The sequence below is a fragment of the Gopherus evgoodei genome, chromosome 22, assembly GCF_007399415.2.
Source record: "Gopherus evgoodei ecotype Sinaloan lineage chromosome 22, rGopEvg1_v1.p, whole genome shotgun sequence".
Lineage (NCBI taxonomy): Eukaryota > Metazoa > Chordata > Testudines > Testudinidae > Gopherus > Gopherus evgoodei.
This window is the reverse complement of record NC_044343.1, coordinates 5,954,715-5,977,778: the sequence shown is the minus strand read 5'-3', so window position 1 is coordinate 5,977,778 and position 23,064 is coordinate 5,954,715. Positions and strand designations below refer to the sequence as shown.

At 51.6% G+C, this 23,064-nt stretch overlaps 3 protein-coding genes across 5 annotated transcripts; 2 read left to right on the top strand and 1 right to left on the bottom strand.

Annotated features, from left to right (window-relative positions):
• Positions 1–2,429: 2,429 nt before the first annotated feature.
• On the top strand, positions 2,430–11,424 carry MADCAM1 (mucosal vascular addressin cell adhesion molecule 1). Of its 2 annotated transcripts, XM_030540106.1 has the most exons (5): positions 2,435–2,941; positions 5,758–6,012; positions 7,213–7,530; positions 9,079–9,804; positions 10,463–11,424. In XM_030540106.1, the coding sequence occupies exons 1-5, from the start codon at positions 2,890–2,892 to the stop codon at positions 10,603–10,605; spliced, it is 1,494 nt and encodes a 497-aa protein (XP_030395966.1). In that variant the 5' UTR covers positions 2,435–2,889; the 3' UTR covers positions 10,606–11,424. The 2 variants fall into 2 exon arrangements, with proteins under 2 accessions (XP_030395965.1, XP_030395966.1); XM_030540105.1 differs by having other exon boundaries at positions 2,430–2,941; positions 9,079–10,555.
• Positions 11,425–14,043: 2,619 nt separating this feature from the next.
• Positions 14,044–18,171, bottom strand: LOC115638505 (zinc finger protein 79-like). The gene is made up of 2 exons (XM_030540111.1): positions 17,933–18,171; positions 14,044–17,069 (listed from the first exon to the last, which is right to left on the bottom strand). Exon 2 carries the CDS (start codon positions 17,050–17,052, stop codon positions 16,375–16,377), a length of 678 nt encoding a protein of 225 aa, XP_030395971.1. The 5' UTR covers positions 17,053–17,069; positions 17,933–18,171; the 3' UTR covers positions 14,044–16,374.
• Positions 18,172–18,809: 638 nt separating this feature from the next.
• TPGS1 (tubulin polyglutamylase complex subunit 1) lies at positions 18,810–21,584 on the top strand. Of its 2 annotated transcripts, none has more exons than XM_030540109.1 (2): positions 18,810–19,116; positions 20,116–21,584. In XM_030540109.1, exons 1-2 carry the CDS (start codon positions 18,821–18,823, stop codon positions 20,645–20,647), a joined length of 828 nt encoding a protein of 275 aa, XP_030395969.1. In that variant the 5' UTR covers positions 18,810–18,820; the 3' UTR covers positions 20,648–21,584. The 2 variants fall into 2 exon arrangements, with proteins under 2 accessions (XP_030395969.1, XP_030395967.1); XM_030540107.1 differs by having other exon boundaries at positions 18,810–19,146.
• The last annotated feature ends 1,480 nt before the right edge of the window (positions 21,585–23,064 follow it).

Here is a 23,064-nt window from a genome sequence, read left to right as displayed (position 1 = left end):
AGACTTGTGATTAAACCCATGAGAGTTGGCAACCCTGGGCCAATAGATTGGCTGAAAACAGCTTCCACTTCGGAAGGTCTGGGGGACCTTTAAGGTGCATCGGAATCTTGTGACCCCACCTCTGCTTCCAGTTCTGGGCCCATTTAAAACTAGAATGAGCAAAGATAGTGAAAGATAGAAAGTAGGGCACAATCATGTGTTGGCCAGGGAGGTGGACTTGATGGGACCTACCAGACCTTTGGGCTCTTGTTTCCAGCCTAAGAGGAAGAGCTATTTCTGAATTGGGCCTGTAGGCCCCTGTGCCCCCAGTCTTTTTCTGACAGAGTGAATCTTCAGGTTCGCTTCATGATTTCTGCATCTGTTGGATGGTACAGCTTCCCTACAAATAATAATCCTTCCTGTGTGCTTAGAGTTCTTCTGTAGGTCACAAAGACCCGTTAGTTATTTGATGGATGGGGCAACAAGGGCATGGAAAAGGGAATGTGATTGGCCTACGCTCACACAGCACATCCGTTAAAGAGCTGGGAATGGAACTCAGGTGTCCTAGCTCCTACCCTTGTGCCCTCGTCGCAGGACCAGCCCCCATAAGAACTGTTATTTAATTCAACTCACTGCTATTCTGTGCTATTAGCTTCTCGGTCAGGATTTAGATGGATGCAAGGAGCAGAAGGGGCTGGTTTGCATTAGGGGTGTGTGTGACGGTCTGAAGGTGCCAAGAGCAGTTCCATAATTTAAGGCTGCATCAAGCAGGAACCTTATCTCTGACCCTCACTTTTGTTTATATATAAAATCACGGCGTTGAGGGGCCTTAGGCAGTCTCAGAACCTGCTCTGTGAAACCGACAAGGAAACATTTGCTGGGAACCGGGAGGTTATTTGGAAGACTTTGCAGATCACATTCTTCCCAGTGTCTGGGACAAGCTGGTACAAGTTAACTGTAGAGAACATAGGAAGGGTAGCTGTGTAAACTCCCTCTGACTGAGCTGCTCTTTACCTTCCAGCTTTAACCCTTGCTGTGCCACAGGACTCAAACCTCATCTTGTTACTGGCAGATGCTTTTTGAATGCCACTTAAAATGCAAGCTCCCTTCTTGTCAAGAGTTACGGCATGGCCTTGGACTTCTTCCCAGGCATATGTGACTTTCCTTCCCTTCCTGGCCAATATCCATTCTCTGAAGCCCCCCCCCCCCCCCCCGATTTCACTCGTTTCACTAGTCCTCCTCACTTGGTGAGAAATTCTGTGCCCAGTGAAGGCCATGGCAAAACCCCTATTGACTTCAGTGGGGGCAGGATTCCCTCCCTGGGCTCTCCCTTCCATCTCTTTATTGGGGGGATAGGATTGGCTGGGGGAGATTATGGGTCTTCCTTCCTTATGTTGCTGAGAATTAATTGGAAACTTGAAAAGCAGCCAGTCTGTTTCCTGCTGTCCCCTGGCGCTCCTGGAACAAGGGGGTGCAGCATGTCTGACTGCTTGCTTCTGAGTCCTTGGAGAATCTCTCCCCAGACACATCACCTGAGCTGATAATGCCCCGTGTTCAATAGCTCAGAACTGGGAGCAACTGTGGACATGGCTTCCAGATATTGAGACAAAGGGGTTTCATCCCCCAGGGTCTTGGGTTGAATTCCTACATCCTGCCTCCCCAAACACTTCCTGCAGAAGGAGTTTGTGGGTGACCCACTATCCCCTATTTTAAGGGATCACCCCTTATTCCATTGATTTGTAATGAGCTGGACGTGTTCTCTACTATCTGTTTTATGCAGCACTGATGTATTCTTCCCCAGAGGTAACTGCATTTCAGGGCTGGGCAAAGCAATTTGTGGGTGTACAGTCTAACCCGTTTATGAGCGCCCATGGCTCTTTGGGTGGCTGGGTTTCTATAAATGTCTGATGATTATTATTATTTATTGATTATAGGTACACCTCAGTGTCTGTGAAGTCATGAGAATCCCAGTGCTCTTGGGAAATTGAGGTAGGTGGGGGAAAGGGGACTGCTCTTTGGACACACAAGCATGTCAGATCAGAGAGTTTATTAAAAATTCTGAGGGCTTTTCATCTGTGGATCACAAAGGGCTTTACCATTGTCCCCATTTTACAGATTGAGAAACTGAGGCACAGTGAGGGGACGTGACTCACCTCGGTCACTGGCAAAGCAGGGCACAGGCCCTAGGTCTCCTGACTCCCAGTGCAGTGCCCCATCCACTGCATGGCCAGGATTTTCATCCCCTCAGTGTATGCCCATGCGTCTGTATGCAGGGGTGTAAATGGCTGTGTGGTAGGAGGGGGTGGAAGAGAGCATATAGGACTGTGTGTTAGGGAGTGGGGTGAAACATGTCTAGGCATCTACTCGGTGTATCGAATGGGGAGGGGAGTAACAGTTGTTCTGTAGAGTGGGAGGGGTGGGTGGCACATATGGGGTTCAGCGGCAGGTTTTGTATAGAGATGTTGATAGGGTCTGGGTGCTTATTTGGGAGAGACGAGGCATGTTCCCATGTCCTGTAATTCACCCATCCAATCCAGGCAGTTCGCATTTGTTTCCCTGTAGGAGGCAGTTGTGATTTTTGGGGTGTCTATGCAGAACAGAATCCTTAGCCTGTGGAGCCAGGTAGTCTGAGGTTAAAGCCATTTACCACAAGGCTAAAATTCCCCGCTGGAAATTCCCAGCTGACCAGCAGGGTCAAGAGCCTATTATCTGGGCTGGTGCTTACTGTCAGGGGGCGGTTCCTATTTAAGACTTTAAAGAGGTGCGTGAGGATGGGACTTCTAGGCAGAAAGAGATCCGCCCCAGGCAGAGTCCATCCAGCTGGCTGGTGGGAAAGAAACAGCTGCCTGCAGATCCCTGTCACAGAGAAGAGATTAGCTGGAGTGAAAACATTTCCCTGTAGCCACAGCAATGGAGCCAACTCTTCTCCTCCTGCTCCTCAGCCTGGGCTGGACTTGCAGCGGTAAGTTCCCTGGAGACCACAGCAGATCAGAGGTTCTCTCTGGGCTGGAGGGATTGGGGGTTCCCTGCCTTCGTGAAGGACTGAGCTATTCTCTTCAGCTATTTCTCCATGCTGGTCCTGGGTGCTGGTCTGAAGTTTTCCCTGTTCGCGGTTCACTACACAACTGCTTTGCCGATGGCATCCCCTGCAGCTCTGCTGCCTGGTGTGTCAGCGTGAGCAGCTGCGGCTCTGTCCAGATGTGATCTGTGTGTCAAGGGCTCCCAGCGATGCTCTGTGCCCAGTTTGGATTCGCTGTGCTAGCCTCGGGGTGCTCAGGAGGGGACTGTTAATAGAGCTGTCTCCATCCTTGGGTACACATGGGTCTGCGTTTTGTTCTGTGGTTATACAGTGCCTGACACCGTGGGCTCCTGGTTTTGACCGGGGTCCTGGGCACTCCAGTAATATAACCAATAATCCCACTTTCTTTCTGATGCCCCCTCTCCGCGAACCTCCACTGCGCATGGAACTTTGAGCTTGGAGAAAAATAAATCAGCGACTTAAACATTGTTAAAACTGATTCCAAAAGAGAGGGAAAAAACGCATCACTTGTCCCCCGGACTTTGGCTCCGTCTTGAATGAAATGAATAGGGTTATAGAACAGTGACACATCTGAATCTCAGAGAACATTTATTTTAGCTCTTAGAACAATACAAATCACTCAGAGCCTAATTTTTACATCCGCGGATGAATATTGGCCCATAGAAAGGTCTACGCGGCATCAGTGACATGAGATGTGAGCATACTGGGCTGCTAAGAGCTCTCGAAAAGAAACACTCTCGTAACGGTGCCAACGACTACAACAGTGTCACTGCCACATTCGGGGCTAGTGCTGGCGTACTTTTAGAAAGACGCAATGAGATGGCTCTATTGCACAGCTTTATTTTTGAGACAATCCTTCATACAAACAGCATCCCAGAGTGCTGTGGCGCAGGGCTGCTCATATTTTCATAGGGGGACCATGTAATAGACCGCTGGTCTCGTGGACCCTCTTCCTTCCCATGTGCCATTGCCCACCCCGCCCCTCCCATTCACGATCACCTGTGGTCCTGCCTCCCCCCTGTTCTTCTTCATCTAGTTGGCACAGGGACACTGCACAATTACCTGCATTGAAAATGAATGTTGGGAAAGCATTTAGGAGCTGACTTGGGGTGCTGAGTACCCAGCCCCTGCAACTGAAGTTGTGGGAGCTGCTGGCTCTCAGCACTTTCCATCATCATACCCTTAGGGGTATTTTAGCTGACTTGTGATGCCCTCTAGCAGCTGGAAATCAGACCCACATAACCAGCTGCAAGTGCTCCGCAGACACCCAGTCCTGCCCGGAAAGCAATCTGGGAACTACCTTTGCAGAGTTAGTTAAAGCCGGATGCTCAGTGGCTGTAAATCGCTGTCACTCCGTTGGCTTCAAGGAGTTGGGTCAATGTTCTCCAGCTGAGGGGCTGACCCAGACAGTACAAGAGTTGACAGCCTGCTGGGAAAAATGGGAAACTATTTTGCTTTGTTCCCTGGGCCACTCCAGTGAGTCATTAAAAAGCAAGCTGCTGCCCTCTGGGTCGTTGCACAGACTCTACAGATCTTTGGGTCGTTTTCAGAACAGCCAAGGTGTGTCCTTTGTCAAAATTTCCACCCTGTTTGCTGTGCACCCCAGAGGTGGCTGCATTTCAGCAGTGTGGTTGGCAGGGCACCTTAACATGAAAGTCTCTAGTGAGATGTACAGATTCAATCCAAGTCACTCATGGTTTACCTCTGCATTCTCTCCTTTAACATTTGCAGTGGTTTTGTAACAAAAAACAGTTTAAATGCATGTGTCATTTTCTTGCTTGGGCAAACCAAAGCTAAAATATTCTGGATTGAATTAAAATCAAGTATTTAGTGCTTTGTCTTTAAACACAGTAACCAGAGTGTGGGATTTGTATGGTTTACGTCTGATTGGCAGCCTGGCTCTCAGGAGAGCAGCAGCAGCAAGGGGTTAACCAGTGGAGGATGACGGGTGTTCGGGCTTATTTTTTTGAATAACCACTTGTAAAATCTTTGTGGAAAGTAGAGACTCGGATGAAGTTAAACCCAGGCTGTGTTACAGGGAGAATCTCATCCCATGGAAACATCTGCAGTTAAATAACATTCCTTCCACTGTAGCGGCATCTTTCCTCCCTGAGGGATCCTGTGGATCAGCACTGAAATGCTGCTACCTCTGAGGTGGAAGAAACCTGCCACTGCATTGCATGATAGTTGTGGGGAGGGGGAATTGGAGCCAACAACCCGGAACAAACACTTGCTTTTCTGGAAAGTCTGAGGGAATGTTTGAATGCAGTTTTGTTTTTGAGGTCACGGTGCAAAGAGGGGAAGTTTGAGGGGAAGTGGAGTGAAAGCGAGAAATCCTGCCTCTTTTTGCCATGATCTTCAAATTACCCTTAACTTCACCAGGGCCAGAATTTCACCTATGTTACATCTGCAGTGTTACTGACCCCTCCCATTTTATTGCAAGTCATGTGATTGATGTTTTTTTAAAGCCCCAGCTCCAGGAGTCCTGTGATTATGGGAGCATCTCAGCTTTAAAAACAAAACAAAAACAGTTGCTAGCCCTCTTGATTGTGGAGGTGATCTGAGTGCACCTTAGCGGCTCAGAAACCAGAGCACTGAACCCAAAATCTCACCATGTCCGTGCTGCCCTTTCCACTGGGAACAGCTGCCTGAGCTAACGCTGGATATTCACTGCTCTTCTCTGAATGACCCGTGTTTTCTCCACTTGCTGCTTTTCCCCTTCCCTCCACTCCACCCAGGCCAGCTGACGGTGCTGCCCCAGGAGCCGCTCGTCCAGATTGGAGGATCCATTCAGTTGAACTGCTCCTTGGACTGTCCGGATGGGAAGCCCCAGTGGAAGGGGCTGGACACCAACCTAGGGAACATCATCTCCACCCCCACCTATAGCCTCCTGCTCGTCACCAATGCTGCCGTAGCCATGGAGGGCATGAAGTTCTGCATGGGGAACTGCCAAGGGAAGTCCCACCAGGGGTCGACCAACCTGCAGGTGTACTGTAAGTGCCCTGGGTTTTTGCAGTTACCCCCCAGCTGCAGGACGGTCTAGACTCCAAACACATTGTAGCCCAAAGGGGAGACAGTCAGATTGAAACCTAGAGGTTTTACCGTCACATTGGCCTGGTGTTTTTCTAACCCAGGCAAACAGGAGGGACTGACCGACCGTGCTGGGGAACCAGCCAAGCCGACCCTGCACAAAAAGTGCTGCCAAATCACAAAGACTTCAGAATGAAAGAAAATCACTTCCCCACTCGTCCCGTTCAGTTAGTGTTGCCTCCGGAGCCACTCGCAACAAACCTCAGATAACGGGTATTTGACTGTGTCCATTTGGGGGCCTGATCCTATATCAGCTGCAATCTTCCACCCTCCCCGCTTCACAGAATCCAGCTAACCTTGGAACTGCCCAATGGTCCATCTCAGCTGGTATCCTGACACTGACCAAGGCAGAATGTTTAGAGGAAGGTATCAAGCCTTCGTATGCCATCCTGTACCTTAGGATTTTTCCTGGCTCAGCTGATGGTCAGTTTATGTCCAGAAGCATGAGGATTGATCACTAAAATGCAGTCCCTTCTGGGGTGGAGGATGGCCACAAACCAGGGCAAGAGAGCAGTTAAGATCAGAAGGCCTGGTTCTCAGAGGTGAGGGGCACCTGCAGCACCACTGGAAGCAATGGGAGCGGCTGGTACCCAGCCCCTCTGAACATCGGGCCCTGGGGTTTAAGGGCTGACCTGCAAGGCTCTCTCCAATGCCTGGACTCCCCCCGGCAGACATGGCCATGGGAATGGCCATGGTAAGCCAGCCAGGAATGTAGTTTTGCGGCTTCTAGAGTGGATCAGAAATTGGCCACTGTTCCCAGGAGAGATCTCAGTGATGAATCCTTAGGAGAAGATGGCAAGAACTGATTGCATCCCACTGACTCCCCTCTGCATGGAGGCTCTGCAGATGCCACAACTGACAGGACGTGCACTTCACACCTGAAGTCAGAGGGTGCGAGCCTCAGAAGGGACAAGTGACTTACAAGCACAAATCCTGCAGATTTTCAAAGGGACTTTGTGCATCTAACTCACATAGGTGCTTTTGAAAATCCCACCTAATGTCTCCATTGGCCACTCCTGGCCCTGATCTCCTGGGCACCCTGTCCCATGGTAGGTGATGTAGCTAGGAAGCCTGCCGTTCCTCATGTGCCATTCTTTTTTCAGCTCTTCCAGACACCTTGCAGCTGGAAACCCAGCCAAGGGAGCTGGTGGCTGGTCAGCCAGCCCATCTCCACTGCTCTATTAGCAAGGTGTACCCACCCGGCTCCTTGACTCTGAGCTGGTATCGGGGGGACCAGAGACTGGAGAGCCCAGACCCTGAAGAAGCGGCTGATGACGAGGAGCTGTTCAGTTATGACTCTGAGCTGGAGGTCCCAGGGGAGAAGGTGACGGAGGGCATGGAGTTCAGGTGTGAGGTGGAGCTGCTGCTGCCCTCAGACAGGAGTTTCCACCGGGCCACAGCAGTGGCTGTGAGCACAAAAGGTAAGTCTTGGAGAGCCGAGCTAGGAATCTTAGCACGGTGGGTGTGCAAATTCTCCTGCCAAAGCCATTTCCCCCTGTCGCTTGCAATACTTGTCTGCCGGGGGTGAAAACATCTCCTGCTTCCAGGCTCTGTGCGGTCTGTAATTCCCTATGCAGCATGGGAACCAGGGTAACATCAAGCTGAATGGGCCTCAATCCACCCACCTGGGGACCTTTTGCTAAACCCTTCCAGCTCTCCAGGAGAGATGCAGCTTCCTCTTAGTTCCTGGCACCTCCCCTGTGCCCCACCAGGTCTCCTTGATTTATGCTGTTATCCCACCCCATGCGTCCTTCCTCCTAGCCCCAGATACTCTTCTCCTGAGTCCTCTTGCTAGCCCATGCTGTGAAGTTACGGATCAAGGGAAGGCCCCGTGTGTGCTTGTCCTCTTCTCTGTCTAGGGCCCTAATCCCAAGAGCTGGCATGAAAGGTGCCTGTGCAGGGTCTGTTGCGTATACGAAGGTGTCAGGGTTCCTCCCCCACTCTGAACTTTAGGGTACAGATGTGGAGACCTGCATGGACACTTCTAAGCTTAATTACTAGCTTAGATCTGGTAACACTGCCACCATCCAGAAATTTCAGTGTCTGGAACACTTCCTGTCCCCCCAAAACCTTCACCTCCCTGGGCAGCCTTGAGAGGCTTTTTCACCAAGTTCCTGGTGAACACCGATCCAACCCCTTGGATCTTAACACAAGGAGAAATTAACCATCCCCTCTCCTTTCCCCCACCAATTCCTAGTGAGTCCAGATCCAATCCCCTTGGATCTTAAAACAAGGAAAAATCAATCAGGTTCTTAAAAAGAAAGCTTTTAATTAAAGAAAGAAAGGTAAAAATCATCTCTGTAAAATCAGGATGGAAAATACTTTACAGGGTAATCAGATTCATATAGCCCAGAGGAACCCCCGCTAGCCTTAGGTTCAAAGTTACAGCAAACAGAGGTAAAATCCTCTCAGCAAAAAGGAACATTTACAAGTTGAGAAAACAAAAATAAGACTAACATGCCTTGCCTGGCTAATTATTTACAAGTTTGAAACATGAGAGACTGATTCAGAAAGAGCCTGGATGTATGTCTGGTCCCTCTTAGTCCCAAGAGCGAACAACCCCCAAAACAGAGCACAAACAAAAGACTTCTCCCCACCAAGATTTGAAAGTATCTCGTCCCTTTATTGGTCCTCTGGTCAGGTTTCAGCCAGGTGTACTGAGCTTCTTAACCCTTTACAGGTAAAAGAGGCATTAACCCTTAACTATCTGTTTATGACAGAAGGGGAGAGCAAAGCAGGGAATAGGGTGTGAGGTTTCTGACACAGCCATATCTCTGGAGCTGGGTTCAGAGGGGTGGAGAGAGCCAGCAACCACTTCAATCCCCTCCCAGGGGATGGAGGATCATTCGGTGACAGCCGTGGTCAGAGGGCCACCTACCTGGCTTGCATGGTCCCAGCTCCTTAAGGACAAGGGCACGGAGTATGTGTAGCGAAGCGTCAAGAGACTAATCAAAATCTTCTGTTTACAGCTGTAGCAGAGCAGCCCACAACTGAGTCAGTGGCTGGCCAAGAGAATCCCAGAACTGAGTCTCCGGCTACTACAGAGAACCCCCCTGCTATTGACTGCAGCCCCACAACTGGGCTTGGGGCTACTACAGAGAGCCCCACCACAGAGCTGACTTCTGCAGAGAGCCCCACCACAGAGTTCATTGTCACATCTCACAAGTCCAGTGCCAAAGCCACCTCTGTTCCCTGGCTGGTGACCACAGAGACCCTCGCCACCGAGTCCAGGGCTGCCTCACAGCATCCCAGTGCAGGCACAGCCACAACAGACTGGAGTCCCAGCAGCGGCTTGAGTTCTGCTATAGAGAACCCCACCACAGGGGATGTGGCTAGCACAGAGAACCCCACCACAGGGGATGTGGCTAGCACAGAGAACTCTCTCACCAAGAAAGCTACTAGTGCCCAGAGCCCCAGAACAGTGTCTGTCTGCAACCTGCAGATCAGGCCTGTCCCTTCTAAAGGGACCACAGGGGAAGCCCTGAAGATCATATGCGAGGCAGAGTGCGGTGAGGATATTACCATCAGGTGGCTGAAAACCCCTGTGGAACTCTCTCAGTATCAGGAGGAGGCGTCCAAGAGCAAATCCATCCTGACGGTTGACCATGTAGATCTCAACCACCAAGGGATCTATGAGTGCGTCATGCTGAGTAGGAGACTCCAGGTGGCAAGCCTCCACATCGCTGTGTCTGCTGGTGAGTGGCTGCCAAGGGCTTTGCATTCAGGAGTGGTTGGTCGCTGTGGGGAGGTGCAAGCCAGCCCAGGGAGGAGAGGGCATCCCAGTGATCGTGTTTGTTTCCTTCCCCAATCTGTACTCCCACAGGTAACAACAGAACAGAAAACTACAGCTTACGCTCAGCATAACCCTCTGCCCAAAACCATGGGATGGGGAGAGGCAGAGTGCTTGCGTTCAAGGGCCAAGCCTCATGTATAGGTCTTAGCCACACACTTTTCTTGGTTGTTGAACGCTACAGTGAATAACGGCTGGGGAAGGTTGCTGGGCTGACAGCCCTGAAATTCCATCCACAGGCACCAGTACAACACGGGCAGCAGCAGTGCAAGCATCCCTGCCCATGTGCCTTAACCTGGGGCTGGAGGGATCAATCTCTAGGCAGGAGCCTGTTAGCCTGTACAGCCCGTTAAATCCTCTCTGCCGAGGCTGCTGATCAGTCCCACTGGCCCTGGGGGGCCGTGTGATGTGAAGATGCAGCTGTTGGTGGCTGGCTGGTGTCAAAGGATGCCTAAGACACACCGGGACCCAGGCTGGGATGTTTATACTTGTTGATTGTTGAGCCCGAGCCCTGCTAAGGGCTCAACCACAGCAACTGACAATTTCTCGTCTCTTCTTTGCAGCTACCTTCAGCACCGACTCCGCCATCGCGATCGGGACGGCAAGCTCCCTCCTGGGCCTGATCGTCACAGCGTTTGTGTCTCATCACCTGTGGAGACGACTCCACCCACCGGGCATGAGGAGCCCTAAGGGGAACAGTGTTTAAGTGCTTCTGGCCCCGTCGGGACTCGTTTTGAACATTCATCCTCTTTCCACGGATGAGCTTGCCCGTTGTTATGGAAAGCTTGGTATTAGAGCCAGCCGGGCCCCTTGGACTGCACCTGGCCAGAGACGGGAGTGGAGGAGCTGCCTGATGCTTGGGCTGCTGCTGGGAGAGCTGGGTAAATGGTCAAGCTGGAAACTGCCCAGCAGAGCTGAGCAGACCTTTGGGGTGACCAGTCTCTTTCCTTTCCTCCACTTCACTCCTTGGCATCATGGTTTCCGCTGGTTTCAAGTGCAATGGGAGCATTTTGCTCCAAAGTCCAGGCAAGTGCTGAGACTTGGCTCCTACAGACACACCTGTGGGACTCAGGCAAGAGCTTCCCCAAGGAGATGAACAGGTCACAGGTGCCAGGGTACAGCAGTTTCTAAAACAGACCAATGGATTTTCCCTTCACAGTATATTGAAAACTCTCTCCTTGCTTGAGGCTTCTGGTTGAGGAGACGCCAGTAATATTTCCTGTCGGATTGGTTTGAAATCCCTGATCCTTTCTGGATTTGCCACATTTGTTTTCGCAGTGGCTTCTTATTTCAAAACTCTCTAGGGTCAGTTGTTCCTGTTTTTGTTCCCAAGTATGTTGGGTATTTCCAGTGGGGTGGGGAAGAGAAGATGGGGTGGTGGTGGGGAATTCCAGGTGCATTGAAGATTGGCTAGGGAGGGACAAGGTGAGACTATGCTCAGCCATAGCCCCTTGGAACTGAGTGGAGACTTTAAGCAAATGCACCACAGTGACGAACTATCAGTGAGATGCTCTGTACTGCTCATGTATCAGAGGGTAGCCGTGTTAGTCTGGATCTGTAAAAGCAACAAAGAATCCTGTGGCACCTTATAGACTAACATACGTTTTGGAGCATGAGCTTTCGTGGGTGAATACCCACTTCCTCAGATGCATGTAATGGAAATATCCAGGGGCAGGTATATATATGTGTGCTAGCAAGCAAGCTAGAGATAACGAGGTCAGTTCAATCAGGGAGGATGAGGCCCTGTTCTAGCAGTTGAGGTGTGAAATGGCTTGCCAATTACAGAACCAGTTTCTCCTCTCTTGGTTTTCACATTACATGCATCTGAGGAAGTGGGTATTCACCCACGAAAGCTCATGCTCCAAAATGTCTGTTAGTCTATAAGGTGCCACAGGATTCTTTGCTGCTTGTACTGCTCATACAGCTCCATCTCCAGGCCCTGGGTTTCTCTGCACTACTCTGAGACAGGGCTGCAACCACTTCTGGAGAGGACTGTGGGGCAGCTGCCTGGTTTCCTTCCACGCCAAGATCGTACATGCACCAGCCCCGTCTCAGGGATGGGATGGAAACTGAAGTCAGTTCATCTCTGTATTTAAAATATCCTAAAAAACCCCTCCCAACTGCTGTAATCTGTCAAAACAGGCTGCTTGTAAATGACCTGTATTGAATGTTGAGAACGCAGTAGACCTGCAGGGTATATTGAGAACTGCTGCTCTAATAAAGATCTGGTTTGACATATTCCTGGTAGTGGTTTCCTTGGCAAGTATCGCTTCTCTGTACCCTGGCCCTACGGTTTGCCTGCAGCAGCAGGGCCATGAGTATGCTTGTATTCCACACAGAAGGCAGATGGGGGCAGGGAGAGCACCTAGCTTCTCGCAAAATAGCCCCACTGAGTGGGCATTTTGACTTCAGCCAGGTATAATGGGTGCCATCAGAATTCGCAAGAGGCACTGAATTGCAACTTGCTGATTAGATGCTGACATGAAGGCTCTAAAACAGAATACCTGGTTCTTGTAGCTGAAGCAGAGGGATGCCTCCCTTGATCCTAGAGAGAGATGGGAATCCCAGAAATACCTTACCGAGAAAAACTAGCTCTCCCTGAGTCCAAAAACCAGACCTACACCATCTGTGCTTCACACACTCCCGGCCTCAACCCCTCAGCCATTGGTCTCAGTTCCTTGTGACACAGCAGTACGTCTCTACACTAGTTCATATGTAACTATCGGCAAGGAAATCCCCACAGCTGGCATTGGGCTGCCATTTATGGCCCCTGGGGAGACTTCCCAGAGCAAACGCTGCTGTTCTGAACTTGGGATCCTGCTTCCTGAGCTCAAGCCTTGTCAGGGCAGGGAAGCAATGCCACCTTCAGCAAGGGCAGAGATAAAGGAGCAATCAGAAACCAGCCCAGTGAGTCCTAAATCAGTCAACAGATGCTTTAGCAAAGCACCTTCCTCCTCCTGCCTGGCAGGGTGGAACAGCCCTGGGCCTAGTAGGGTCAGTACTCCCACATTCATACTCCCGCAGGCGGCCTAGCGTTTGTGCTCAGCTGGAGAAGACTGTGGCCAAAGCAGCTGCCAAACAAGGAGGTGAGTCTGGCCTTGTCCCTGCAGGGAAAGCTGTGGTGTTGGATGAAGCCCAGTTGGTCACCTTGGGGAAGCAGGGAGAGCACAGAAAGCCCAGCGGGGTCATTGGCCAGGGCAAAGCTGGTCATTTCTCCTTGCAGCTGCAGCACTCACAGCTGTCATTCTCCAGCTACCTGCCACACATCTGGCGGCTGGGGCCAGGACTGCAGAAAGGGGCCATAGAGGGAGCCAGAACAGAGAGCTGCCCCCCCACCCCCCGGCGCGTGCACATGCACGCCAGGAGCTAGCTGCAGGTTGGGGACACCAGAGGAAGGGACAAGATCCCTTTGCAAAGAACTTGGCTACAGCCCATCTCAGTGAAAGTTCCCTGTAGGGTAGGAAAAGTGATAGCTTGGGCCTTGCATGTCTGGAATTAAGCACACAATTCCTGCCTCTGTTCCTTGTGCAGAGAAACTCCTCTTTGGACCTAGCGCTCAGAAAGCTCTCATTGCTCTGCAGCAATTTCTGTGTGTGTGTCGTAAGTCAGATGTCCACTCTCTGACCTCCCCACTCCACTGAACAAATACCAGACTCAGCACTGCTCAGGAACCTGCCACCTGCAGAACCACACACCTCCATTTAAAGAAAAGGAGACCTCCTGCATATCCAGCTGGAAGGGGGTATTCATGCAGCAGAATAGTTATCCCTGTTGAAATGAAAGCTAGAATACTGGGGTTAACAAAGGCCTCACAGCTTGTGTACTCCACAACCAGAGTGGGTGCAGTTACAAAAAACATCCCTAGCGATCTGTAGTCCCTCTGATTGTGAGCCATAGCAGAGCCGTGCACTCCAATGCTGCAGTAGGGTACGGGTGAGGGGGCAGTGGTCTTGCCTCCTAAAATCAGCACCAGTGCCTGCGTGTTACCTAAAGGTCTCTCCTCCAAACACTGACCTGGCCCAGGCCTGCGTTGCATGACAGCAGATGAAGTCCTAGCTAAGGTGGAAAGACTGCAGGCTGCTGCCATGTTTCCAGTTATTAGCAGCCAAGGTTTGTTGCTTGGAGTTCAGAATGCACAAGCAAAAAAACCCCAAACTTTATTTAAAAAGGAAACACAAAGCCCTGCACGTACTCAAAATGCCCCTCCTCCGGCACCTGCAGAAAACACTGTTTTAAAGCCACAACCAAGGGTAGCCTCATGTTTGGTAACTGGCTTCTTGTTAAACCACAGCCTGCCTACTGCAAGCACATCTCGTGGGCCACTGCCACTTACCCATTCCGCTGTCACAGAGCGGATCCAAGGGCAACATCATCCAGTTGCCAGCTGCTCCATTTAAGTTTTCTTTAGGTACGAGGAGCCTTTTGATCCCTGCCCGCTGGGAGGGAGACTGATCAGAGATGTTTGCTGTGCTGCTCTTTCAAGTGAACAGTGCTGGACAATGAAACCTTTATTCAGAGAACAGGCAGCAGGAAAGCTTCCCAGCCTCCCAACTCCACCCTCGAGACCCACTTCTCCCAGGCAGAGGGCAGTTCACTCAACCCGTGGCATGTTGTGGGGCAGTCTCAGAGATCCATTTGGAACAGGACTATGACTATTGCACTGGTGCCCTGACCAGCTGAGCAGAAAGGCCAGTGTTCTGTCAATCCTGGCTGTGACTGAAATGTCCCCTGCCTTCTAGGAACCCATTGCCAGACTAAAGACTGTTCAAAGCAAAGCTACAAATTTCAGGGTTTAAAGAGGTAACACCCCACATTTCTGCCACGATTAATGGAAGGATGGCTACACCACTGGAAGGGCAATCCAGTTGTGGCGTACACCGCTCCCATGGGGGAAATGTCCTTCCCTGACCTCAGCCCCTTTGTCTCTGCACTGATGCAATTTGGTTCAGAGCAGTGCATTTGGTTCCAGAAGAGTGGACCATTTCCCTCCCTGGTAAAGTCCTAACTCTGACGTCCAAATGCACATCTGTGCTTATAAGCTAGCACAGAGGGGCTGCATTGTAGCTGACCTCAGACCCCAGCATTGCTCTAGCTTTGGGTAGGAATCAAGCAATCCTGTCTTCCTTTGATACTTCTGTTTAAAACCCCCTTGAGCAGCCCTCATGTCCCTGACGCTCTGCGGGCAGAATGAGTTATGCTGGCCCAGTTCTGCAGAACTAACGTTATGAGCTTGTTTATTAGTGACCAGAGGAAAATACTCAAAGACTTTCAAGTTAAACCCTGTCGTTGGGCTGGAGCCCATCCCTCCTTGGGAGCTGTGCGTATTGGGGGGAAAAAAGGGACAATCTCCAGCGGTTCACATACACGCCTCCCCTCTCAAGTTTGCTCCCCAGCCCTTCTTCTGTCAGGAAGTAGAGGTCCAGCACCCGCGCCCTGGAACATAAAGCATTAGATCAAAGATTCTTGGAGGTGGGGATCTTCTTTGCTTGCAAGGTCTGTCCATCATTGCAGAACACAGTAAAGTGGACAAGCTTAACTGAACTACAGTGGCAATCAGATTACAGTGAAAACCTCTAAGGGACGTGGTACAGAATTCCCCCCAGAAGGCGCTACTGCCACATTGAGGTAGATGCATGATAAAAAACATGACATTGACAGGCTCATGATTTAAAGCAGCCACAGGCAGTGTTTACGGGAACTGAGTGGCCACAGGAACACTCTTTCCATCAAACAGACTATGCAGCTGCTTCCTGGAAACCATTCTGTTTGGGATCTGTCTCAAGAGCGCATGGAACAATGATAATACGGATGCATCCAGTCAAAAACAAGCCACCCCCAGGAGGTGGAATGCCAGCCCTTTTTCCCTTCACGCAAACCTCAGATGCACTAGACATATTCCTACAGCATTGAAACCAAGATGAGGGGGATGGGGGGCTCAACGGAGGCAGCACAAGCAAAGACACCCGCTGCAGTCTGTAGTGTATGAAAGACCAGCTGCATCCGTAGGACAGATGGCAGCATCGCTTAGTGGCGCTCTGCTCAGATCTGAGCTTGGAACACAGAAGATCTCTGTCCTGGATTAAATTGGCAAGTGTCACCATCCTGAAGGATGTTTAAGAAGCAGGATCACAAGGGAACCTTTGGTTAGACTGTAAACCAGAGTCCAGCCATCTGATAGCAGCTCCTGCACCAGTACTGCTGCACCGATATCATCTGTGCACAGCCACTGCCTGCAGCTTCCCATTCAACGGGAGGCATTATAACTGGCATGGTGCTTGAGCTGCTCCAAACCCCAGTCTCCTTATCACACATACTCAAGGTTCTGCTTCCCTTCCTTAAGGCCCAGCTTCTGCACTGGGTTTCAGCACATTTCCAGCCTCCAGCAGAGTATGGGCAGACTCTGAGACTGGGGCAGCCTGAGCAAGTTACACTGATCAGAGCTGCATGGCAGCAGGACCCGGGAACTTGCCCGCTCCTAGCCATGTACCGTGCGCTGGTGCTTCAGTAGGTTGGATTTGTGGTTAAAGGACTTGGAGCAGCATTTGCAGCTGAACTGCTTCTTGTTCTGGTGAGTTCTCTTGTGCTGCAGGAAGGTGGAGAAGTGGGTGAAGCTCTTGGGACAGTGCTCGCACTTGAAAGGCTTCTCGCCTGTGTGGATGCGCTGATGCTCCTTGACCGAGGCTTCCCATTTGAACCTCTTGCTGCACTGGGAGCACTTGAAAGGCTTCTCCTCGGTGTGGATGCGGAGATGCTTGATGAGACAGGACGTCCGCTTGAAGCGCTTGGAGCACACGTCGCACTTGAAGGGCGCCTCGTCCGAATGGACCTTGCTGTGCTTGGCCAGGTCCCCAGCCAGCTTGAAGTGCTTGCCACAGGCATCGCAGCAGTGGGGCCGACTGTCCGAGTGGACCAGGCGGTGCTTAATGAGGTCAGCGCAGCGGACGAAGTTCTTCTGGCAGGTCTCACAGTGGTAGGGCCGCTCGCCTGTGTGGATGCGTTGGTGCTCCTGGAAGTTGGAGAGGTGCTTGATGTCCTTCTTGCAGATGTCACAGCGGTAGAACTCCAGGGGAACAGCAGCACGGCTGAGGAGCCGCTGCGATCGCTTCCGCTTTCTCCTGACTGGGGACTTTCGAGGGCTTTTCCCTGCTTCCATGAGGTTGGCAATCACACCTGGCAAAGCAAGGATTTAATAGAACACTGTATGTGCTTGCTCTGCACTTTACAAAGCATGAAAGAAGGCAAGGTTCCCACCTTGAGCACCTTCCAGTCTAACACAGGCGACTATGGGGCCTCATTTCGGGCTGTTAGAAACTGCAGAGATCAGTGCTAGAGATTTAAAGACAGAAGCAGCTCTGAAGGAGGGCACAGGAGTAGTGAGTTGGTCCAAAGGCAGGAGACATCATGAAAGAAGGGGAGGGTGGGATTAAAAAAGGAATAGCTGGGAAAGAGGATGCAGAAAACAGGGAGGAGGAGGAAATATTATTAACCACACACTGCCCTTTCTCTAGTACACCTTCCCTCTCATGACACCAGTTAGATAGGTCAGATTGCCCCATTATACACATGGGGCAAGAGAGGAAGACAAATGTCAGTCAGACAGTGACAGAGCTAGAACAACAACCCAGGACTCCTGCTCCCATCACTTGCTCTACCCACTAGGCACAGCCTGTGATGAAATGGGAATGTGCTTAATGTTTTTTCTGAATACTGTGTGGGTGCCTCAGTTTCCCCTATGCGTTTCATAAGTATCTAGGTGGCGGGATAATGGTTGCAGAGCCCTAGGCAGGTGTGATGCTGTCTGCACAGAGAATGGCCGACACCCTGTCTCCCGATGGCTTTGGCCCCTCCTCTGCAAGGGGCTGATTAAAGGCTCTGGAGAACAAAGAGACCAGGTGGCCTCCTGGCCCGGGAAAGAGACAAAGGCCGGGGAGGGGCTGGAGAGTCTCAGTTTGGAGAAGCGGAGGGAGGCCGGGCACGGGGATCTGGGCGCCCCACCCCGGGGATGTATTGCGGGAGGATCCTGTTCTCTGCACCTACAAGCTCTGCTTTGACCGTGTTCCTGGCGTCTAATGAACCTCCTGTGCCACCGGCTGGCTGGGCCTCGGGGGACCGGCAGGAAGTGGGGGTGCAGGGCCCGGGACACGGCGCACCTGGCGGAAGGGCTGCTGGGGGGCCACATGGCAGGGGCAGGAGGGAGTAGCCCGCCCCTCCCTCACGCGCCCCCAGCCGCCGCCGAAGGGGGTTGAACCAGGCCTGTTGCACACACTCCCCAAACGGGGGGGGGAGCAGAACCTCCTGCCCCCGCCCAGAGCACGGGGGTCCCCTCCCCCCACAGGACCCGCGTTACCTGCAGCCGCCAGGCCTGGAGCAGGAAGGGCACTAAAAGCTCCTCCCTCTACCTAGAGCTCAGCTACGCTCCTCGGCACGCCCCCACCCGCACCCCACTTCCTTAGTGAGGGAAGAGGTCAAAGGGCACCGGATATAGAAACCCAGGTCAGAGGTCAGCGTCCTTAGCTACCGGTTGCTAGGCGTGGGGCATTTGCCCACATTAACTATGGTAGCCGAGGTGCTTCCGGGATGTGGCCGGATGTAGACACTAGGGGCCAAGGTTCACCGCAGTCCCAGGGACATAGGGACTGAAGATACCAGGACTAAGATGGAGGCGACCACGCTTCCTTGCCCACAGTCAAAATGGCAGCCCCCAATGCTTTCTCTGATTGGCTTAGACTGGAGCAAGATGGCGGCCACCAGCTTCCCTTGCCGGTTGATTGGCTGCCTAGGTGCAAGATGGCGACCAACGGTCTTCTTCACCCAGTGATTGGATGACAGCGAGTAATATGGCGGACAGGCGGTTCCTTACCAAGTTATTGGAAGCCCTCAGTCAAGATGGCGGCAAGGTGGCCTCACTGCCCACAATCAAGATGGCGTCCTGCGAGAAGCGGCGCTCCGCTCCGGCCCCGGCGACTGGGAGCGGGCTCGTGGAGCCGGTTCGGGCGGGAGCCGGAGCCCGGGAGCCGGAGAGCGAGGCCGAGTTCCTGCTCCAATCTGGGGTGACGTCCATGGTGCGGGAGGCGCTGCTGAAGGTGCTGGAGGCGCGGCCCGAGGAGCCCGTCTCCTTCCTGGCCAGTTACTTCGAAAAGCTGGTGCTGAGCGGCCCCCAGGGCGGTGCAGCCGGGGACCGGCACGGGCAGCAGCAGCGCCTCGTCCGGGCCCTGTGGTACGTGCGCCTGGCCCACCATTCACACAGGTGCGGAGCGTGAGCTGGGTGACGGGGGTGCGATGCGAGACTACAACTCCCGGCCTGCCTCAAGCCAGGCCCGATAGAACGTTCTCTGGCCCGGCGAGTGGAGCATTCTGGGAGTTGTAGTCTTTGTGAGGCTGCCGCTTTGCCGGGTAGGGAATACGTGATGGGACTTGTAGTCTTCGTGGCTGTATTAATACTGGGCTTTTCCTGCCCTCTTGTTAGGTAAGGGGGTCTGCACATGCCAGGGGAGGTAGTCCCTACAGTCTGCTGAGAGAGCAGGGCCACGGGGGTTTGCAGTGTCGTTAGCCTGCTCATCCTTGACTGTTCTGTCCTTGGTGCCACAGCCTTGCACAGCAGGTGCAGGGCAGGGGACTGTTGCTCTGCAAGTCAGGTGTGAGGGGAAAGTACCCCCAGGGCCAGCTTTAGGCCGATTCCCCTGATTCCCTAGAATTGGGCCCTGTGCCTAAGGGGGCCCCGCTCCGGGGGTCTTCGGTGGCATTTTGGTGGTGGTGGGGTCCTTCAGTGCCGCTTAATACCGAGAGCGGACCCCCCCCCCCCGCTAAAATGCCGCCAAAGCCCCGGACCGCTGCCAAGTATTCGAATCAGGCCCTGCGGGTCATAAAGCTGGCCCTGACTACCCCTGAGCCCAGATAAGCTTAAGTGCTATTCATCTCATCCACTCTGAGGAGTAAGCGAATCCGTGTGCCCTGCTTTGCTGTCCAGAACACTGGATTAATGAGGATGGAGCATTGGCAGATAATGGGTGTGGGGCTCAGTGTTAGTCAGTATAATTCATCTTGCATGGCAGGAGAATGTGCCCAGAACTGTAAGTGGACTGGACTGTTGCAGGGTTCACCCAGTTGTGTTTTGGTCGCAGTTCCTTTAGCTATGGATCTGTAACTTGGAACTTCCCCCTCCTCACCAGCCCCAGCCCTGTGGGCTAACAAATTATTTGATTGTGTGTCATGGCAGGACTGCCTTTAACAACAACGTCAGCATGGCTTACGAGTGCCTGAGTGCCAGAGGCAGGAGAAAGAAGCCAGGAGTCAATGGGAGAATCTACAGTGAGTTGCTCAAAAAGATCTGTCAAGATGGGGAAGCCCCTGAAGAGGTTGTTTCTTTTTTGCTGAGGAAGATCCAATGCCGGGACCATGAGGCAGTGCCTTTTGATGTCTTCCGTTACGGGGTGCTCAGCTGCTTCGTGCTTCTTGAGTTTGTCGCCAAGGCTGATACTTTGTACAATGTACTTGATGATGGTTCTGGCGTGGCGGATAAAAGGGTTTGCCAGGCAGTCCTGGACACTCTGGAAGACGCTCTCGGAGCCAGCGACTTCTCTGTCCCCATCCATTACTTAGAGGCTGGCTCCAAGCTGGGACCAGACTATTTGGCTTTGGCCATGGACAAAGCATTGCTAGAGAGGAAGATTTGCTTCTCCATGAACAGGGAAGAGTTTCTAAAGAAAGCCACAGCCCTATTCATTGCAAAAGTAAAACCCATTGACTGATGGTCTCCAGTGGGGACAACATTTCCTGTGTTAGGGCTTCAAATGAAGCAGATTATTCTGGGGAAACATCAAATCCTGGGACTTCAGGTGGCCACAGAGGGAGCAAGGTGGGCCTGCCAGTTCTTGTCCTTGCCTGAAGAGCTCTGGATCTACTTGACTAGAGAATGCTTGTCTTAAATTTCCTATTCACCTCCTAACTCCATCCTGAACACCTTAAATTCCAGCCACCTGTAGCATTTCATCTGCTGGCTTATATATCCACAACTGAGAACCTCCCTTTTAAAAATGTTTTATTTCCAATAGCTATTGTAAACCTCTGCTTATAGCTTGGGGAACATCCAGGGAAACCCAGGAATTCCAGGGCAGTGCTAGAAACTAAAAATGAGCCATTGTGGCCTGAGCACAGGACTTGGAGTTAGGGACTTCTGAGCTGTGGTCCTGCTCTGCCACTGATATATTTTGTAACTTTGGGCAAGTCACTTAGGTTTGTTTTCCTGTTTATAAAATGGAGGTAAGACCTTCAGAGGATTATGCTGAGGCATAACAGGTAAATGCAGCACTTGGAGGATTTAAAGTGCTATTTCAGTGTTATTAATTAAGTGATGTCATTTTGTTAAATAGGTAAGATGATGAATATCTGGCAAGAAATGAGAATTCATCAAAAGCAGAGATCATACGTGACTGGTAATCTGTAAAGCAAAACTGTGGTATATTAAAGATTTGCTAGTAAGTTTGGAATTTAAACACCTGATAATGAAGCAAAAACAGGAAGCAAAAACATTCTAATTCCCTTCTGGGCTAATACACCTTGCTATGTTTACTTCAACTGGCGATGCTGGTTGGACCATACCTTATTTATTTGTGCGTTTAGATCTATGATTATTCATGCAATGCAATGATTTGTTTGTTAGAGGACATTAAACTGTTTAAACTTTTAGTTTGGCTGTAAACATCTTTCTTAATTGCATGGTAGCCTTTACTATCAGCAACGCTGCATTTTATAGCCCGCTTTCTGTGAGGATTTCAAAGCATTGGCAGCCCTCTGTGACTTTAAGAAATGTCCCTATTTTGTAGAAAGCGGCAGCAGGGGGAGAAATAGAGGCCTCTTTTCAAAGTCTCCTCCTCTAATTTTACGTGCTCAGTGTTTAGCATCTAGGGCTCAGGGGGGCTGGAACACTTTTTATAGTGGGGGGGTGGGTGAGAGCCATTGAACCAAACCGTAAAGCCTGTATATAATGGAAACCACTTCAAGCCAGGGGGTAAGGAAGTACCCCCAGCAGCCTTGGTTCCAGTACCTATGCTAGGGCTTCATTTTTTTTCAGAGATGCTAAGCACCCACAACGCTAACGAGCTCTGCCAATCAGGTCCCTGAGGTTAGAATTTGGTCACCCAAAATTAGAGGCCACCTTTCTTGACCTGCCTTAGAGAGTGAGGCAGAGCAGGGAATGCAACCTGGGATCCTGGCTCATAGTTCTGTGCTCTAAGCAGTTAATTCATAGATTCTAAGGTGAGAGAAAGGACCATTGTGATCATCTAGTCTGTCCTCCTGTATAACAGATCACAGGGCAGCCGTGGTCATTCCCAACCTATTTACAGCAGCAAATGCTGATTTTAGTTTCATTGTGTTCCCTTCCTGGGCAAGGAGGTTGAGAGGTTTCAGGAACACTTCCTTTGTAGGCTATTCTGATGGAAGCAGACTCAGTGGCTGTGTAGGGCTCCTTTCCTTTGTTCTCTGCTTCCCAGCTGTGGATGTAAGGTGACCAGACCAAATGAGAAAAATCAGGACAGGGGGTGGGGGGTAATAGGAGCCTATATAAGAAAAAGACCTGTAAAATCAGGACATCTGGTCACCCTATGTGGCTGTAACAGGAGTAAACTTGCAGTCTTGTTGTTGTGGAGCATGTGATGTACGTAATATTATCCAGCTAAAAGCCCAACACACCCCAATGCCAGATTATACTAGGAAATGCACCGTGATGCTTTCCTAGAACACGTGCAGTGCTAATGTGTTTTGCCAAGCTGCTCAGCACTGTTGCATTCTCAGCAATGCCAGCTGCTTCAGTGTTTCCTGTTTACGCCTCAGCTGTACCCTACTTTCCGGTTGGAACAGAACCCCACCCCACTCCCATCTCAGAGCCTGACCCTCTAAATCCCCGCAGTCCCCCTGCTCCTGTCCCCTTCTTCCTCCCCGCCCCCATCCTGTTCTTGCTCTAATTCCCCAGCCTTGCCCCCCTCCCGGGCCCAAACCCCCCACTACCCCCCCTTCCTCTCTCCTCTCCCCGCCTCCGCTAGGGGGCGGTATCCCCTCCTCTACCCCCACCCTCCGTGAAGTCACAAATCCCCGCCTCCCTCGCAAAAGCTGCTGGGAGCTGGAGTCCCTCAGCGTCTGGCCCCGCCCCCACGCCCAGGGCCTGAGC

Excerpts from the sequence above, each read along its gene's own strand:
- TPGS1 (XM_030540107.1), top strand. The coding sequence starts at position 18,821 with ATGGCGTCCTGCGAGAAGCGGCGCTCCGCTCCGGCCCCGGCGACTGGG. Across the intron at positions 19,147-20,115 it reads CTGGCCCACCATTCACACAG|GACTGCCTTTAACAACAACG; the intron begins GTGCGGAGCGTG and ends GTGTCATGGCAG.
- MADCAM1 (XM_030540105.1), top strand. The coding sequence starts at position 2,890 with ATGGAGCCAACTCTTCTCCTCCTGCTCCTCAGCCTGGGCTGGACTTGC. Across the intron at positions 2,942-5,757 it reads CCTGGGCTGGACTTGCAGCG|GCCAGCTGACGGTGCTGCCC; the intron begins GTAAGTTCCCTG and ends CACTCCACCCAG. Across the intron at positions 7,531-9,078 it reads AGTGGCTGTGAGCACAAAAG|CTGTAGCAGAGCAGCCCACA; the intron begins GTAAGTCTTGGA and ends TTCTGTTTACAG.
- LOC115638505 (XM_030540111.1), bottom strand. The coding sequence starts at position 17,052 with ATGGAAGCAGGGAAAAGCCCTCGAAAGTCCCCAGTCAGGAGAAAGCGG.